Here is a 20,510-nt window from a genome sequence, read left to right as displayed (position 1 = left end):
TGTGGAATCCATTTAGTCCATACCACTAGCCTCTTACTGATTGTAAGTGTGTCTTGCATGGTCAACTAGAATTATATGAGCTTAACTTCAATTGTTATACATCCATTGTTTATGCATTAACTTGAATGGTAATCAATGTTTGATGATAATGATTTGAACATCTTTGAATTCCGCCCTAGAAGATTGTGCTGAGCTTGTGTCAAATTGTTCGGTTTGATGGTGAGACCTTGCCCAGTAGGATTCTATTGAATCATTCACTCTTTTCTTGCGTTCTAAGTCTTAGGATAGAATTCCTCAACCCTTTGTCTTTTGCTCTTTTTTTCAACTCAAGCTAGTTTAGGATAAAAAGCATCACAAGATTGCAACATCAGATGATCAAGTTCCAGCAATTCAAGCATTCATGTACAACGTAAGACCCCTTGGAGGAACAACAATCACAACGGCCAACTGTGCTTATCCACATGTCGTGACCCAACATTGAAGAACCTTGGAGTTATCTCAAGTGATCCTCGTGCGAATCTTCAGCATTTGAGAGACTTTGATCAAGAGAGGATAAGATACTTTTGGGTATTTTATTTTGTGTTCTCGTGTGCCTAAAAAACACATCAACAATACCTTGACCTCCTCCAAACACTTCTCTTAGTTCTTCTCTTCTCATCTTTCTCAACTCCTCTCCTCGTGGGATTCAACCCACCATACCTCGACCTCCTCCACCAAAAGTTTCCAACAACCTCCTCTATACTCACCTCTTTCTCAATTATCTTTGCCTCCACTCACTTCCTCACTCACATCTATCCCATCATTATCCTACACAACATTTTGCTTCACAATCAATCTTTCTATGCTCTACTGTGCACTTTCATCTTCCAATGCTTTGATGAACACTAAAAGACACAACAACTACCTCATCAATATTTTCCTTCTCATCTACATATATACCCATCATCATCCTCTACTACAACACCTCCTTCACCACCTTCAATTGCAACTTCTTTCTTCACCTCTTCCATGCCTTTCAAAAGACATGATACTGCAACTCCGCCACCTTCTTTATCTTCCTCATACACACTCATCTATCTTTTCCTCTACGTTCCTCCTTTGCACTACCGCTTTGGTCTCCTTCAAACCTTTTAGCATCCTCTTCATACCATCAATCCAAGCCTTTTTACATTCTATCTCTCCTTACAAGAATTGAAATCCCTAAATCCTACGACTTAACTCATGCTCTTCCTCTTTGCCGTCTTTAGCACAAGAACAAACTCACACAATCCACAACTTGTACTCACACATCTTCAAGTACATACCAATTCACAAGTCTCTTTCAATAGTTATTGGTCTTCTTTCATACCTAAAACAAAACTAACTCTCTTATACACCTATACTCTATGCAACAAGAACCTTGGAAGAAGCACCTCTTATGCTTCCTCTACCCACTTCCACTATGGAGGATGCCCATGCACCTTCTACCCAACTTCAATCCTTGTTGGAGGACAGCCAACATAATCTCATCCCTCAAACTCTCTCATCACACTCGTCAACACACTCAATCCCAACCAGCAACATTTCTCCCTGCACAAATCTCTCCTAGCGAGCAACCTGCTCTAATACCATTTGATGCAATCATGAGAGCCCCGAGGCCTTATATGGTAGCCCAATCAACCCACCAAAATAATGCCAACACTGTTGAACATAATGTACCACTGAGAGGGGGGTGAATCAGTGGTTCATAAGAAATCTTTACCTTTTAAACCAAGCTTTAAGTACCGGTTAAAAACCTAAGCACTAAGCAATCAAACTGGTAAGATATGTGAGGATATCAAAAAGGCAATCACACAAATGCACAACTGACAACACTAGATGTACGAGGAAAACCCAATATGGGAAAAACCTCGGTGAGAAATGCTACTGGAGTCTACTGCTCCAATCCAGCCTCACTATAGAACAAAGGACTACAATGCTTTAGGGCACCAACCCCTGCACCAAGCACCAACTCAGTGTAATACAATGAAATACAACTTGATACAATAATAGCACCTTGTTGCAAATGAGTTTTGCAACACTTGATCAATTGGTGTCTGTCAATTACCAACCTCTTCTGTTTCACCGGTTCTTCCACTACCAGTTATCAGATTGCTCTCTCTGATCACTTACCGGTTACTCTCTGCCTTTCTTCTCTTTCTCTGAACCTCACCCTGCATAGTACCACACTTGGATGCCTTCCTAATCTTTCAATCCCTGCCGTTACCATTGACTGTTAAGACTATAACAGTTCACCGATTACTTTGTCTCTATCGATTAGAACCTCTCACCAGTTCAGCCTGCTAACACTCGGACACTTGAGATACTTCTCAAACTGACTTCTCTCTACTTTCTCAGACACTCACTCTTCTCACCACTGGCATTCAACATCACCCATCTTCAGTCTCAAGTTCACATATTTATATCTCAATGTTCCCGCTAGAAGCAACATTCAAACAGTGGCGTGCTAGGGTTTTCCTCCACCAACTCAATACGTATCAGATCTGATCGAATCTGCTTTTCTAGAAAGATGATCTGCATCACATCAAACAACAACGCCCTCTCCTCGCCTTCCAAATGTGCATTTTCTATTTCTAGATGTCTGCAACATGCTTTTCGGCATTGCTCTGTCAAACACCATTAATGACTCAGTTGTTTCCTTCAGCCAACGAGTACAAGGATCAGATCGTCCTGCAAGATCAGTTCAATCACCTTGCCACTCTGTCTCCCTCGAGCCGCAACATCCTGGCATCGTCCCATGATTTTCGGGTTCTCCATTAATGCTGACCTGCTCGTCAACTACCATGTCGATGAACACTTCACCGACCTCTGCATGCTCACCACCTAGTGTCCACCTATCATCCTTGTCGACATCCACCTATGTTCAGATTGCAAAGTCGGTTTGGCATAATCTTCAGACCGCTATGTCGGTTTGACATCCTTCACCGACCAAGACTCACTAGCGGTTCAACTCACCTTACCGATATAACCTAACCTCACCGGTGGACCTTCATATCTGCTAATCTCTTCTCTGTCGGTGGATCAAGTTGATTTGCCATCAAACATACTGGTCCATCCACTAAGTCCATTTACCGGTTGCATTATACTTCTCTTTGTATACCGGTGATCACATCTATGTTATCCTTTACTTGCTTACCGGTGGTCTTGCTTATCGGTAGATGCTACACTTTATGTGTACCGGTAACATACCTTTTCTATCTACTTACACACTCCATCCTTCATACCGGTTACCACTACTTACTCACCGGTGACCATGCCATATTGGTTGACATCAATGACAACCTAATGCCAACAATCTCACCCTTTGGCATTGATGTCAACACACCTGCAAGTCTCCACACCGATAGATTTCTCCCCCTTTGACACAATGACAAAGGGTCAGTGTTTTTATTATCCAGTTTCTTCTCCCCCTTTGATTCATACTAAACCGGTTAGACTGTGGGTACTCCCCCTTAGTCAAATCTCCTCTTTGTGATTAGAGTCGGTACTAAGACATACAATCCTGAACTCTCCCTATGATCAGCATGTGGTTCAAGAGATATAGATACTGCTATGAACTCCCCCTGAACCATATATCTCCTTACAAACTTAAGTGTATGAGGCAGGTGACACAACTCCCAACTTGTGTCTCAAGAACTCAAAAGTGCTTACCGGTAATGGTTTGGTGAAGATGTCTGCCACTTGTTCTTCTGTAGGGACATATTCCATCATGACTTCTTGTCCTTCAACCTTCTCTCTGAGAAAATGATACTTGATGGCTATATGCTTTGTCCTTGAATGCATCACCGGGTTCTTTGATATGTTGATGGTACTTGAATTGTCACACCAGATGGGAATAGGATCAGAGATGTCCACTTGTATGTCCTTGAGGGTCTGCTTCATCCAAAGCACCTGACAGCAGCATGTGGCAGCAACAATGTATTCTGCTTCAGCAGTTGATAGGGAGAGTGAATCCTTCTTCATGGTATGCCATGAGACCAACCGGTCACCTAGGAAGAATGCACCACCACTTGTGCTCTTCCGGTCATCAATGCAACCTGCCCAATCAGCATCAATATATGCTTCCAAGATGAATTCCCCTTGCTTAGGGTACCATAATCCATAATTAAGTGTCCCCTGCAGGTACCTAAAAATTCTGATGACTACATTCATATGTGACTGCGCTGCTTGAAATCTAGCCACCATACACATTGCCTGCACTATATCCGGTTTAGAAGCAATGAGATACAATAAACTGCCTATCATGGATCTATACAAAGTCTAATCCACTACCGGTGACTCATCATTCTTGCTCAGTTCGCTTCCGGTCACCATGGGGGTACTCATCGGTTTGCAGTCCTCCATTTGAAACTTCTTTAGCATGTCCTATACCTGGTTTGTGAGATGAAGATTCCCTTATTTAGCTAAGATATCTACAAACCAAGAAAGTATGTCAACTCTCCAAGCATTGACATCCCAAACTCTGACTGCATTTGATCAGCAAAATCTTTGCAAAGAGTGTCCTTGTTGCCTCCAAAAATGATGTCATCTACATACACAACCACAATGATCATGTGGTTTCCATCTGCCTTGATGTATAGATTGTTGTCAGCACTTCCCTTTTTGAATCCTTGCTCCTTCAGGTACTTATCTAGCCTTGAATACCATGCTCTAGGAGCTTGCTTTAAACCATACAAGGCTTTCTTCAACCGGCACACAAAGGTTTCATCATTGTGTAACAAAAACCCTTCCGGTTGCTCCATATACACTTCTTCCAAACTTCCATTGAGGAAGGCAGATTTTACATCCATTTGATATACCTTATAACCCTTGTAGGCTGAAAAAGCTAGAAACATCCTAATTGCTTCCAGTCTAGCTACCGGTGCAAATGTTTCTTCAAAATCAATGCCCTCTACTTGAGAGTAACCCTTGCACACAAGTCTAGCTTTATGCCTAACAATTTTACCTTCTTCATTCATCTTGTTCCGATAGACCCATTTGGTGCCAATGATGTTCTTGTCTACCGGTCTAGGAACTAATTCCCAAGTCTTGTTCTTCTCAATCTGCTGCAACTCTTCTTCCATTGCATCCATCCATTTCTGACTTTAGCTGGCCTCATTGAATGTCTTAGGTTCCATTTCAGTCGTAAGGCATAAATTGACTTGTTCATCATTCCGGGCAAGTCTTCTTATTACCTAAAATTTGCTCTTCCGGGTGGTTTTTCTGCACATACCGGTTAGGGACCTTATTGGATGCTTCTTCTAGTTCATTGTCTGACTGCGCTTCTTCACTTTCATCACCAGAATCATCATACCAGTACACTTGTGCTCGTCTTCCTTTATGCATGTCCTCATCAACTCTTACATGCACGCTCTCAATGACTCTTCTTAGTCTTTTGTTGTAGCATTTGTAGGCCCTACTGTGAGTTGAGTAACCAAGGAAGATCCCTTCATCGCTCTTGGAATCAAAACTACCTAAACCATCCATGTCTCTCTTGATAAAACATTTACTTCCAAATACTTTGAAGTATTTGACTGATGGTTTCCGGTCACGCCACAGTTCATAAGGAGTCATATTGTTGTTCGTTCTCAATTGAACCCGGTTCAAAGTATATGCTGCAATATGAACCGCTTCCTTCCAATACATATCCGGTAAACTTGCCTCATTCAACATGGTTCTGGCCATCTCCTTGACTGTCATGTTCTTCCTTTATACCACGTCGTTTTGTTGTGGTGTCTTGGGGGCTGAGTATTGTCTTCTGATTCCATGTCTCTCACAGTAATCCTCAAACTCATTTGATGTGAACTCTCCACCCCGGTCGGATCTTAGACATTTCAGCTTGCATCCACTTTCATTTTCTACCATCTTCCGGAAGATCTTGAATCTATCAAATGCTTGTGATTTATCCTGTAGGAAAGTGACCCATATCATTCTTGAATAGTCATCAATGAAGAACATAAAGTATCTCTCACCGGCAAGAGCTCTTGTCCTAGTCAGACCACATAGATCTGTATGTACAAGTTCAAGTGGTCTTGAGGTCTTGTGTTCTTTTGTCTTGAAGCTCACTTTAGTCTGCTTTCCTTTCACACTTTCATCACAAAATGTACTTACCGGTTTGATGATGGGTGGTATATTTCTCACACAACCCTTTTTACTTACTGCAATTAGATTATCAAAATTTATGTGGCCTAATCTTCTGTGCCACGGGCAACTTTCATTGTAATATCCCCCTTAGTTTTTTTATTTTTAACACAACAAGATTCACCCGTTAAGGTTAGAATAGTCAAACTTGCACATAAAGGAAATGCTGAAAGTAAGTGTCCAACTTTACCATAGTTGAAGCATTTGATTGGCAACTTTCCTTTATACTTACCAAATCCTCTCTTGAGCTTTCTGACAAAGTTTGCTAGCTTTGCATCCGAGTCTTCACTGGATCCTTTATGAGAAACCTCTTCCTTGCCCTTTTTGATGGAGTTGAAAGTTGCCTCTTTCCTTGAAGATGCCTCACCGGTTGTCCTCATTTCATAGGCAGTTAAGGAGCCAAATAACTCATCCATTGTGAAGGTTTTCAGATCCTTAGCTTCCTCTATAGAAGAGACCTTAGTATCATACTTAGATGTGAATGATCTAAGTACCTTTTTGACAATAATTTCATCAGCAATTTCCTCTCCAAGTCCTCTGATGGTGTTCACAGTTTCATCTACTCTGTGAAGGTAGTCTGCAATCTTTTCTTCATCTTTCATCTTCAAACCTTCAAGCTGACCTCTTAGTGATTGCAGCTTGGCCTCTTTGACTTTGGCATCTCCTTCAAATAATTTCTACAATTTATCCCAAGTCTCCTTGGTGGATGAGCAGTGCATGACCTTGACAAACTCATTATCTGACAGCCCACTTAGAATAACATGTTTAGCCTTTGCATTGTTCTCATACTCCTTAGCATCCAGATATGTGGGAGGAACACTAGGGACAGTATACCCATTCTTGACAGACATCCACACATCAAAACCAAGAGGGGAAAGATAGGTCTCCATTCTTCTACTCCAGAAGGCATAGTTAGTTCCATCAAACATGGGAGCTTTTGAGGAGGCGGACTCATTTCTTGCCATTGTAATCTTTGACCAGAATCTACCCAAGCTAGAGAAAGCTTTGACCAACTAGGAACCTGAGGCTTTGATACCAATTGTTGAACACAATGTACCACTGAGAGGGGGGTGAATCAGTGGTTCATAAGAAATCTTCACCTTTTAAACCAAGCTTTAAATACTGGTTAACAACCTAATCACTAAGCAATCAAACCGGTAAGATATGTGAGGATATCAAAAAGGCAAACACACAAATGCACAACTCAACACCAGATGTACGAGGAAAACCCAATATGGGAAAAACCTCAGTGGGAAATGTTGTTGGAATCTACTCCTCCAATCCAGCCTCACTAGAGAACAATGGATTACAATGATTTAGGGCACCAACTCGGTGTAATACAATGAAATACAACTTGATACAATAATAGCACCTTGTTGCAAATGAGTTTTGCAACACCTGATCAACTGATGTCTGCCGGTTACCAACCTCCTCTGTTTCACTGGTTCTTCCATTGCTGATTATCAGATTGCTCTCTCTAATCACTTACCAGTTACTCTTTGCCTTTCTTCTCTTTCTCTGAACCTCACCTTGCACAGTACCACACTTGGATGCCTTCCTAACCTTTCAATCCCTACCGATACCCTTGACTACTAAGACTATAACAGTTCACCGATTACTTTGTCTCTGCCGGTTAGAACCTCTCAGCAGTTCAGCCTGCTAACACTCAGACACTTTGATTTTCAACGAGATACTTCTCAAACTGACTTCTCTCTGCTTGCTCAAACACTCACTCTTCTCACCACTGACATTCAACATCACCCATCTTCAGTCTCGAGTTCACATATTTATATCTGAATGTTCCCGCCAAAAGCAACATTCAAACAGTGGCGTGCTAGGGTTTTCCTCCACCAACTCAATCCGTATCAGATCTGATCGGGTTTTCTTTTCTGGAAAGATGATCTGTATCCAAAGAAACGAGACTTGGACTCGGCTCGGACTCGGCAAGGCCGACTCGGACTCGGACTCGGGACTCGGCGTCAGACTCGGCTGGACTCGGGAAAGTGAAAAACTCAAGAAATTTAGTGATTTTTAAAGATTTAAAACTTGTTTCAGACACCCTTTATTGAATACACCTTAAAGACACAAAAACATCATTAAACTCGGCTCATTTGATTACATACACAAGTATACATCAATCACATAAGCATAAACGCAAATTGTAGCTGAAGAAAATAACAAACATAGATATATAAATATTGTCAAATGTATACAATATTACAAAACTCATGGAATAAAAAATCCATGTCATCATATGATCATCATCAAATGTTTCATACAAATACCAAAGGTAAATAGTAAAGACTAAATACAACTACAAGTGTACAAGCCTATGGCTCAGAGGGTCGTGCACCCTCTCGCCTTGGCCCCCTGCGAAGGCATTTAAAGTAGGTCCTGGATGATTCAGCAACCATAGTCGCTCCTCGTGACACCATGCCATGCTCACCAACATCAGGAACAGCTGTGTCACTCTGAGTCTCAGTATTTCCTGTCTCTGCTCCTCTGCCATGGCTACAGCCTCAGCCTCTATATCTACCTGGTCGATCCAATCAATGTCATCATTACTAAATACAGCTGTAGGAGTCCCAAGAGCTGTCTGATTCTCATTGGCCCACTCTGCTTCAAGATCAACCTCATCTAGAATGATAGGAGACATGTCAACTATTGCATTCTTTCTCATTCTCAGCCGGAGGTTGTAGTGAACAAAGACGAGATCATTCATCTTCTCCACAGATAATCTATTGCGCCTCTTGGAGTGTATGTGCTCAAACATACTCCAATTGCGCTCACAACCTGATGCGCTGCATGGTTGGCTCAAGATGCTAATGGCCAACTTCTGAATATTTGGTGTCTCTGGGCCAAAAAAGTTCCACCAATGATCTGAGTTTGAAATGAGAAAAATAAATAAAATCAGTCTCACTCATGAACTCATTTAACAAGTTACAATATAGTATTGAATAAAACTAAAATTAAGCCTTACAATTTATTTTTACCTGGCATCATAGTTGTCCTACCGTCTTTGGCAACAGGACGAGAGAAGGTCTCCCCTTGTGCATTTGAGAACAACTGTAGCTCTCGAAAAGGTCTATCTAAGAAGTACCAACATGTCCTATCTTCTCCATGATTGCATATAGCCCATTAAGGACCTCCACATCAGCCTTGAAAGAAGGGATAAAACGAAATGTCGGATTCAGATAATAGGCTGCCGCATGGATGGGCCTATGAAGCTGATGATGCCATCTCCTATCAATGATCTCCCAAATGAGACCATACTTGCTCTCATCTCCTCCATAGACGAATCTAATGGCCTCCTTCGCCCTATCCATGCCCTCATATATATAGCCCATTGCGGGCTTATCTCCATCCGCAACTCGCAACAAAATCACCAAGGGCTTAACAAACTGCAAAATTGAAAATATTGTGTAATTTAGAAAAATGAGCGAATAAGAGAATACATATAATAAGTTATAAAACATGAAGTTAAATTGTAGAATTTATAAAAAAATTACCTTCACTATCTCATCACAAGGGACCCAAAAGCCTTGCTCATCAAAAATGCAGTCTGCCATATCTTTCCCTGCAAGGGTGGTAGCATAGGATGAGGAAGACCACTCCTCACCAACAATCATACGTCTCAAGGCAGACTTAGACCTAAGCATGGACTGCAATGTGAGGAAGTTTGTGGCAAATCTTGTGATTCCTAGACGAGCTAACTCCTTCTGCTCTGTGTATTGTCTCATAAGAGCCAACACCCATGAATGATTATATACAAATTTGCAAACATTTCTTGCCCTTTCTACACATCTCTTGACCCATGGGATTTTTCCAATATCCTCCAACATGAGGTCAATGCAATGAGCAGCACATGGAGTCCAAACTATAGATGGGTGCCTCTCCATCAATAGTCTACCTGCAGCAACATAATTTGTTGCATTGTAAATAATTAATGGAGGTACAAACTACAAGATAGTAATTAATTTGCAAACAAAATTAGTTTGTAATCAAAAGTTTACCCGCAGCAACATAATTTGCTGCATTGTCGGTCACCACCTGTACCATGTTCTCCTCACCCACATCTTCAATCACCTCCTCTATCTGCTCACATAGGTAGGTGGCATTCTTGCAATGGGCGGAGGCATCAATGGACTTGATGAAAACGGTGCCCCCTGAAATAAAAAAATAAAGCTAGGTCAATGATCATTCAATAAACCATTAGATAAAAAATAAAAAATTAAAGACTATATGAAACTAAAATTAATCAATCACCTGCGGAAGAAACAAGAAAATTAAGGAGAGTTCTATTTCTCCTATCCGTCCAACCATCAGTCATGATGGTGCAACCTTTAGTGCTCCATATCTGGCGTTGTTCATCTAAATCCTTCTTCACATCATCCACCATTTGAGACAAAATGGGTCCCCTCAAATCACTCTCACTAGGGGCTTTGAACCCCGCCCCGCATATGGTAATGACATCAACCATTTGTTGCCAATAAGGAGACCTGTTGCAAAGAAACTCAATGAGATAAGTTAAGTATAAAAATTCAATGAGATAAGTTAAGTATAAAAATTAAAACAATCAAAGTTATCAAACATAAAAGTTAGTAAAACATTCACCTGGCTACAAAGAATGGAATAGAGCTGTAGCTCCAAAACCTGTCAACTGCCATTTTAGCAGCATCATGGACCTCCTTGTTCCAACCCATGCCCTCAAGCGACGGTTGGGACCCAGGAGTAGTGCGAGGCACAAAAAAGGAATCCAACCTAGATTTACGAATCCTAGGTCCAATGGTAGCACTCCCACTACAACTACTAGTGCTAGGAGCATGAGAAGTGGCGGTGGCACTGCCACTTATAGAAGCAGAAGCAGAAATGGAAGCACCAGCAGTAGCAAATTGAGTGGGACGATATGGAGGTAAGGAAGAAGGGCCTCCAACACAACCTAACTGTGTCCCTCTTCCTAAAACTGTCTCTCTCCCAATGGCTGCTCGATCCTCCTTTTGTTTCTTTTTCCTTTCAATCTCCTCAACCATTACATAACATTCACGTACGGCCTCAGGGACTGCTTTTAGGCATGGTTCGGCATCATGTCCACGCACACTAGCAATATGGTATTTCAGCCTATATATACCTCCATGGAATATTGTTTTGCAAAACATACATTTTGTTTGCCCCTTTCCTTGCCCTGGAAAATCCTCATGATATTTCCAAGCAGGGTCCTTTCTAATGGGGGGGGTCTAGAAGCTGAAAGTAGACATTTTAGGATAGTTTTGTGAAACTTGAAGTTGAGGCAAATAATAAAGTGAAGTTTGCTGCAATAAAACATTACAAATACAAAATAAAATTAATACATATTACATACATTCAAAAAAACTAAAGTAGGGTTTGTCAAACCCTACTTTTAAAAAAAAGAAATTTACAAACCCTACATAGCACAACACTACAACTACATACTACATGCTACATACAAACATACAAAAGATTTTGAAAGAAAATGTAAAACTTTCAAAAAAAATAAATAGAAAATGGAATTTTTGCATACAAGAAACAAACTAATCTTCAAAAAAACAATCGTACCTCTTACAACAAGCTTGAAACGAGCTGCAAAGTCTTCCTATCCAACTCTTGATGCACCAAATCGAAACACAATGCAGCTCCAATGTGACAAATTGAAGAAAACTTGAGCTTCCTCCTTGCTGGTTTTTCTTCTATGCACCCTTGTTTTTCTTCCCAACTCACTTTACTCCTTTTTTTGCAAGTGAATGAAATGAAAGTCACTTTTAGGGATAGAAGATAATTATAAAAAAAAACGGACTTAAAAAACATTGCAAAATAATTTTTTTTTGTGTTTTTCTTTGGCTTGACGTCGGCCGAGTCTGGGGCTCGAGACTCACCGAGTTTGGCGAGTTTGGGCCAAACTCGCCAACTCGGCGAGTCTAGCGAGTTTCGAACGAGTCCGAGTCCGAGCCCCTGGGACTCGCCGGGCCTGACTCGTACTCAGACTCGCTGAGTCTAGGCGAGTCTGGGCGAGTCCCATTTCTATGTCTGTATCACATTAGACAACACCACCATCTCCTCGCCTTCCAATGTGCGTTTTCTATTTTTAGATGCCTGCAACATGCTTTTGGGCGTTGCTCTATCAAACACCATTAATGACTCGGTTGTTTCCTTCAACCAACGAGTACAAGGATCAGATCGTCCTGCAAGATCAGTTCAATCACCTTGCCACTCTGTCTCCCTCAAGCCGCAACATCCTGCCATTGTCCCATGATTTTCGGGTTCTCCATTAATGTCGACCTGCTCGTCAACTACCACGTCGATGGACACTTCCCCGACCTCTGCGTGCTCGCCACCTAGTGTCCACCTGTCATCCTTGTCGACATCCACCTATGTTCAGACTGCAAAGTCGGTTTGGCATAATCTTATGACCGCTAAGTCGGTTTGACATCCTTCACCGACCAAGACTCACTACCGGTTCAACTCACCTTACCGGTATAACCTAACCTCATTGGTGGACCTTCATACCTGCTAACCTCTTCTCTGTCGGTGGATCAAGTTGATCTGCCATCAAACATACTGGTCCATCCACTAAGTCCATTTACCGGTTGCATTATACTTCTCTTTGTATACCGGTGATCACATCCCTATTATCCTTTACTTGCTTACCGGTGGTCCTGCTTACCGGTAGATGCTGCACTTTATGTGTACCGTCAACATACCTTTTCTATCTACTTACACACTCCATCCTTCATACCGGTCACCACTACTTACTCACCAGTGACCATGCCATACCGGTTGACATCAATGACAACCTAATGCTAACAAACACAATATATAGAGAACCACAACCTTTATTTTATTCAATTTATCAAATTAAAACCATTATACAATATAAGGACTTCATTCTACACAATTCCCATATCAATTAGTTTTTCTATTGTCTTCCATATTATCTTCTCAATTTTGCATCACCTTTTTGGTTTCTCTTTCTTCTTCTATCTCTCCCTTGATTCTTTCATTACCCAATGATCTCTCTCCTCATCACTCTCTCTTTACCTCTCTATCTTTCGCCTCTTTTACAATGGTGACCATCTCAGCTCTTCTCTGATGATCTCAGCCATTTGCTAGTGGAAGACCCTATTGTTTCTTGGAGAAGAGGGTAAGCTCATGGACATCTCTGAAACTCCAATAAAGACTTGCATATAAAGGAAATCAGAACTTTGTGTAGTTTCTAGAACATCGAAAACAAATTGTTGTCTTCCCTTATATACTTTCCTATGTGTAAGTTCAACTGTCAAGGAGGAAATTTAACTATCCCCCAACAATTGAGTTATCATGGAGTTCCAATCATTTTCTACTACGCGTCATCTTTTAAAATCCCTCAAATTGCTTGTCGGAGTTCCTTTATGCACTAGGAACCACCTTTAGTCAGAGCTTTGAGCCCTTCAGGGATTCAAATCTTTGTTTTCCCTTTTGTTAAGGTTTTCAGTGAGGACAGGAACCTTAGCAAGAGGTTTCTATGTTCTAGGAACTACACAAAGTTCTGATTTCCTTTATATGCAAGCCTTTATTGGAGTTTCAGAGATGTCCATGAGCTTACCCTCTTGTCGAAGGTTCTTAAGGCATTAGGAACTCTAGGAACTGCAAAGTATTGGAGCTTTGTTGAGACTTAGAGTGGGAACAGGGGCTTGTCAAGGGTTCCCAAGGTTTCTGGTATCGATTGCACCTCCAACCAAACACTTGTTGGAGCTTGTAATGAGAATTGGAACTCCTCAAAAATACTATGTCAAAAACCTCATCAAAATTGGTGAAGACAATGGGAACTGTCAAATATTTAAGTAGGAATTGGAACATGTCAAGGCTTTCCCTAGTTCCTAGAACTATCCACTTTGTCAATAAAGATTTGTCGGAGATTCCACATCAAGTAGGAGCATTGCAAACACTAAGACAAAAAATCACTTCATCGAGCTTCAAAGAAAGAGATCGAAGCTTACACACCAATTGGGAACCTATTGGAGTTGGCAAAGGTTCTAGGAACTCACCGAATTGCTGATGCTTTGTAACTCATCAAGGTTTAGAGTAGGAAGAGGAACCTATTGGGAGTTCTCAAGGTTCTTGTAGCACCCTAAACCGTCTACTTGTTCTTGAGGAGGCCCAAACCTCCAATTTTACATAACTTGCTCAAATTTCACCCTCTTTTCTCCAAATTAAAATTGCAAGTACCCATTAGGCTCCTCTACAACATGATACTCTCAAATTGCCAATTGGTTCTAAAAAATTCTTTTGAAGTTAATCATTGAAAATCAACAAAAAAACATGCCAAAATTGAACCAAAACTAAACAGACAAACCTAAAGTATTTTTTGGGCGATGCAAGATCATTTGTGGATTTGGATGCTCCAACATCAAGAATGTTCATTGTTTATATCACTATTTTACTTGGATCTTACAATTGTAAGCTATGTTACGTACATCCTTGACCCCACCCTCCCAACTTGCATCCCCATCTTGAAATCCTTGGTACAATTGGATTGTAGAGGGTGTCCCCTAGCCATCCCCTATTACTTGGAAAACCAAAGACACATCCCTAGGATGAGGTCAACAGCGTCTCCATCTAACATCCCTTGGATGTTTTGCTATCCTTGGGATGACTAGGATGTTCGAGACATCCTTCAACTATTTGGGGGATGGTCAAATGTACCCCCCTCCAACAGTGAATCTTTTTAAACAAAAGTAAATAAATCTACTATACAAAGAGAGAATGTACGATTCACAACCGTCGAAACAAAAATGAATTTTTTTGGAATGACATCATACAGCTATTTAGTGAAAGTGTACAACTGTTGAATGATTGCATTAAAATGTCAAATGAAAGTGTAATGACAACATACATTTCTCACTGTTTTCATCAATGGGAAATTGTGTGACCAAATGCAACTATGAAATGAATATTTACAATTGTTGAATGACTATACAAATATGGAATGAAAACATGCTCCTGTTAAATGGAAGCAAACAATTGTTACTGCTTTCATCGATGGGCAATTCTATGACAGCCTACAGTTGTAGGACAACAGACAATTATAAAATGAGCTTATACAGGTGTGAAATGAGCAAAAGTGTGATGGCAATACAGCTGTCAGAAATGTATGTTGCAGGGATAGGAGAATGAGTTTTGAGGAAATATATAGAGCCTTCGAGTTTCATGGGAAGAGACATGATATGACCAGGGATGTGAAAATGTAAATCCAATTTCACTAGTAAATGTTTATAGATTAATTACTTTGCATACCAGTATTCAAAAACTTCTGATTTTGGTATTTGCCAAAGAGCTTGTCCTAATCCTCAACATGCCTAGTCTATACATGTATTGACCCATCAGCACTCGGGAAGTTACCATCTGCTGAGTAAATGCAGATTATACTCTACACTTGACTGTATTCATGTCATACGAAGAAAAAAAAATTCTGCATTTTTTAACCCTCTAAAGTATGCTGAGGAAGCAGACTCGGCGAGTATAAATACAAGTATCACAACTTCAATTGGTACATTTAGAGTAGTGGGGTCCTCTAAGGACATAAATAATAATAAACAAATTTCTCTGTTGATTAACGAAGTTCTTTGTAGAGTATGTCCAGGAATACCCATGTGATTAAGATATTGACGATGTCCCAAATTTCAAGAGATACTATGACATCCCCCGGGATGTCCACTGCAATCCACCACATTTGGAAATAATTTCATCTTGCCAAGGTGTCATACATGTCACTTTGGTAGTGCATCTCAGGCGTTTAGGGACACATCTCCCTGCAACCCTGTAGTATTCTTTCAAAATTTTGGATGGTTGCAGAAGCATCCTTTTTCCATCCCTTCATAATTTATTTACCATGCACTAAAATAACTACTTGTTTATCCATTAAATAGAGCTTCTGAAACCATATCAATTCTAGAGATCAATTCTTTTGCATAGTTTCTTTCGATTCTTGATGTTCAAAAGAACAGCCAGATCATAAATTTTTCATATGAAGCAGTGCTTGATGAAAAGCCATCCAGCTACTTAAAAGGTTTGATGGTAATCAAATTCTTATTCACCTGATAGTGGAACACTGTTATTTATTTTGAACTATTAGATGTTATCATGTTACATCTGAAGAATTTGAACTACTCTCTACTATTGTTTGCATTCCTTGTTACCTTTTCTCTTTTTTTTTGGTTATCATACGTGAATTACTGTATCTGTTTAACTACTTAATTTGACCAGCACGGAATATTTTATCTCACGATGTTTGGTGCATACGTTACAGCAACTACATTAAATGGCCTAAGAATAAAAGCTAAAAAGAAAAAAGTAGGTTTGTTTTTACGTGTTATCAAAATAATTGGGAATCAAACTTATTTACGAACTATGGAAAACATTTTGTTCATAGGTGCAAAGGGACTACAGTGTTTAATGGATGAATGCAAGCAGCAGGACAACAATTAATAGATAAAAGGAAGTTTGTATTTGTTTTTCTAATAAGGGTAAAAACCAGGGGTTTGAAAGTGCCGAGAACCTTTTATAAAAATATAAAAATTAACCTACTTATTTTGGAACAAATCAATTCTTGTACAATAAAAATTAATGCATTTCTGTTGGAAACTGGAATATACTAACATCTAACTTTGGCTGAACATTTTTACATGCTCATTAATGGTATGCTCGCCCTAAAGTTCAGATAGATTATGCTAATGAATTGGATATGGGAGACAATATTTCTATTTCAAGAGTGTAAAAGAATTGGATTTGAGAGAGAATAGTTCTATTTCGTGATAGAAATGAGTAATTTCTACTGTTAATGAATGGGACTAGCAGGTCTGAATGTTATTATGTTTTCTGATAGCTTAGTGCTAGCAGGGTTGGAACCCTACCAAAAAAACATCCTATGAGCAATCACAGTTATTGTGTATATGAAGAATTAACCGCAAGCACATCTTAATTCCACTTTCCATTGCTCATGTACTCCAGCAGCAGCTAACAGAAGTTTGTTTAAGAAAAATGTGACTCAGAACGAGAACGATAAGAGACTCCAGAGTCTTGTGCCTATATCCTATCTACAAATCGGTGACCAGCAGTGATCACAAGAGAAAACTGCAGCATGAGTGAGTGATCGAAAACCTTCCCAACCTTCCTAGAACTCTGATATCATCTGGAAAAATAAAATAGCATTTACATTTGCAATATATTAAATCAAAAACGCTAATAATATTGTTGAGTTGATCTGGGATTGTATTACAATAAATTCAAATATAACTTCCCCAACTACTATCTTACAGGAATGTAACTATCTGTTTAATAACAAAAAATAAACAAGAAGTCACTAAGGTGACTTCATTAATTTAAACCTTGATATTCCAAAAGCACAATGCCAAGTAATTTTCTTCATAGTTTTTATGATTGCAGTATATGATAGTTGAATAATTTTTTCTTTGAATGATATTTCTGACGAGGCATTGCAGGTTGTATTATCGGAGATGAGAATGACTGTATTCCTAGTCTAGCACAAGTTGCTCCAGCTTTTGGCAGAAAGACTGCTGTTAAACTACTAAAAAAGCACGGCTCCTTGGAAAAATTGTTGAATGCAGCTGCTGTTCGAACAGTAGGCAGACCATATGCTCAAGATGCTCTCACTAAACATGCTGCCTTCCTTCGCAGAAATATGCAAGTCCTAAGTTTGCGCAGGTGGGTGCATCAATTTCGAATATTCAATAGTGTAGTGTATTTGGGTAGCCTTTAGTAAATAGACTCTGACTCTGACTCCCATTAATCTCAGGGATGTACGTGTGGAACTTGAAAACGATTGGTGCCGTATGAGAGATACTTCCTCTGATGTTGCGGCACTTTCAAAGCTTGAGAGAAGACTCAGTAAACTTTAATAATTTCCAAACGAATCGTATTCCAATAAATCTCGAATTTGGTACAAAACTAGCAAAGCTATAGAAATAACCAGTTAATGTGTTCTACAGATGGATCAATTCCTAGCTTCATGTTTAATATATTGTCTAGTACTGCAATAGTTCTTACACACAATTCCTTAAGTTTGTCCGTGTAAAGCTTTTCCATGAAAATTGGTGATGACATTCAATATAATAATGAGTTGGGGACTAATTTTCTTTTAACGTGTCTTCACACCTACTAGCATATCATTAAACTATAAAATGCTGGTATTCAGGGAGTACATTATCAGTCGAATATATGGTGTTTGAATACTATTTGCAAGTATTTGAGATTGCAGAATAAGTGTATGACTTTCTCCTTTCTTCAATCCATGTCTAATAATTAACATTCATTTTGTTTGTGAAGGAGACATTCTTTCTTTCTTTAACCCCAACAAAATGGAATCGGAAAGAAGCTGGTGGATCTTACCATCTATTTAATCCGAAAAAAATGGACAAGCCCAATTATTATAGACTACGTATTCTTTTTCAAGTGGCTGATATAGATAATAATCGTATCAGAACATAACATAATCAAGCTCAATTCATTAAATTTTATCTATCATAAATGCACTTGTGCTAGGTTTAAAGTGCAAATCGTAGAGATTAAACATTACAGAATTAGGAGATTATAGAAATTATAATAAAGCGTGTTCTATTAGAAAGTATGTTAGGGAAGAGGATCTAGTAGTTGAACACATTTCAATTGTTGTGATAATAGTTGATTTAATATCCATACTTTTGATTGAATGTCCATTTTTTTTGACAACAATGCATCACTAGTTGACTTTAAAGTTGTTATTGTTATGATGACTATGCATAATTGAATGAAATGTACCCTTGAATGTAAAAAGCAACCAATCATGTGATGCCACATCAGCTGCACAAGTATGGGGGCTTCTTTTGCATGACTATTGGTCTCACATTTTTGGGGGGATGTTTTAGACACCTTGACAAAAAGCATGCTGATGTGGCCCTAAAACCTTAGTATAGCAAGGGACTTGCCAAGTAAGTTGCTATAAAAAAATTGGGAGTGATTTGAAATTTCCACGTAGGATTTTGAGAACCACGAAGTGGGTGCACAACTACGGGGTCCTCTACCCTAGTTATTATAAAAGAAGTGTGTGTTCCAGGTTTAAAATGGAGACATGGATTGAAGTTTATAAGATGTGGAAAAATTAAGTTGGAGATGACATTGGTATGTTGAATTGGAAAGTCTGTTAATTGTTATATTAATTTAAATTTCAGTAAAATGAATTAAAATGATAAGAATTTTTAATAATCTATAATAAGAGATGATTTGTAAATCAAGTCAATTTATGAATATATAATAAAATAAACTCAGTTTTCCAAAAAGGAAGGAAAAAAATAGAATTTAAAATAAAATTGTATAGTGAGATTTATGTGAAAACAAAGAAAAAAAATATTTATTCTTTTTTTTTGACATAGATAAATAATTATGAATGAAGTATACATAAGTGATTGGAATGCAAACTAACGATTTATTGTGTAATGTATGATTATTTTATAGTTTGAATGGAATGGGTGTTTACATAAGGATAAGGATGTTGATGAGTTGTTTCCAACCAACATATCTAAAGTTACTAAATCTATATATTATTTGGACAATTATTTGAAAAGTTACATCATATTGTTTAAGTTGTAGCCTACATATATCAAGAAATATTTAATTACATGTTTTAAAAACTAATGACACCAAATAAGTGATAAGAATGAAATCCGCTGTATAATGTATGGCTTTTTTTTTGGATGGAATGGGTGGTTACACATGGATATTTGAATAGTATCTCCCACCCAATATATTCAATTTTGCTTCTTCTATATGTTCTTTCAACAAATACTTAGCTTCATCACGTTGTTCGATTTCTAGCATACATATATCAAGAAATATTATGATATATGCAATGATAATTAATGTCTTTATTGATTTTTGTATCTACAATTTATTCTTACTTTACTTGTCATTTTGTTGGTGATTTTATTTTAATTATATCTTGTTAACGTAGATGGCATGTTGGTGTTGCCATGTTAGGGTTTGATCTATTGTCTAAGGTCTCTCCTCCTAAACCTGAGAACATTAGTTTTTCTAAGTTGTTTGTGGATCCAATATCGAGCGATGTTGTGTTTATTATTGGCTCTAGCTTAAGAATTCCTCGTCTTGGTTTGTAGAGTTGTTGCTTCCTTGGAGAATGCTCTCATTGGGAGGTTTGTTGGCCCCCACTTGAATATTGACATCCATTGCTAGGCCTTGAAAAGATGGGATGTTGTTGGTCAAATTTGGGTGGTTGCAATGTCTGAGGGGTTCTCCATGTTCTCCTTCCAATCCTTTGAGGAGAGCAAATGTGTATTGCTTGGTGGGCC

The 20,510-nt window shown here is 39.0% G+C and overlaps 1 protein-coding gene across 1 annotated transcript in view; it reads left to right on the top strand.

Annotated features, from left to right (window-relative positions):
• Positions 1 to 18,311, top strand: part of LOC131067528 (uncharacterized) — a 174,870-nt gene extending 156,559 nt beyond the window's left edge. Inside the window, exons 4-5 of the mRNA XM_058002563.2 lie at positions 17,652 to 17,874; positions 17,966 to 18,311. Coding sequence (XP_057858546.1) covers positions 17,652 to 17,874; positions 17,966 to 18,068 — 326 coding nt within the window. The 3' untranslated portion in view covers positions 18,069 to 18,311. The remainder of the gene's footprint in view (positions 1 to 17,651; positions 17,875 to 17,965) is intronic.
• Positions 18,312 to 20,510: the final 2,199 nt, after the last annotated feature.

Source organism: Cryptomeria japonica, chromosome 10, assembly GCF_030272615.1.
Source record: "Cryptomeria japonica chromosome 10, Sugi_1.0, whole genome shotgun sequence".
NCBI lineage: Eukaryota > Viridiplantae > Streptophyta > Pinopsida > Cupressales > Cupressaceae > Cryptomeria > Cryptomeria japonica.
This window is presented reverse-complemented; position numbering and strand designations above follow the sequence as displayed.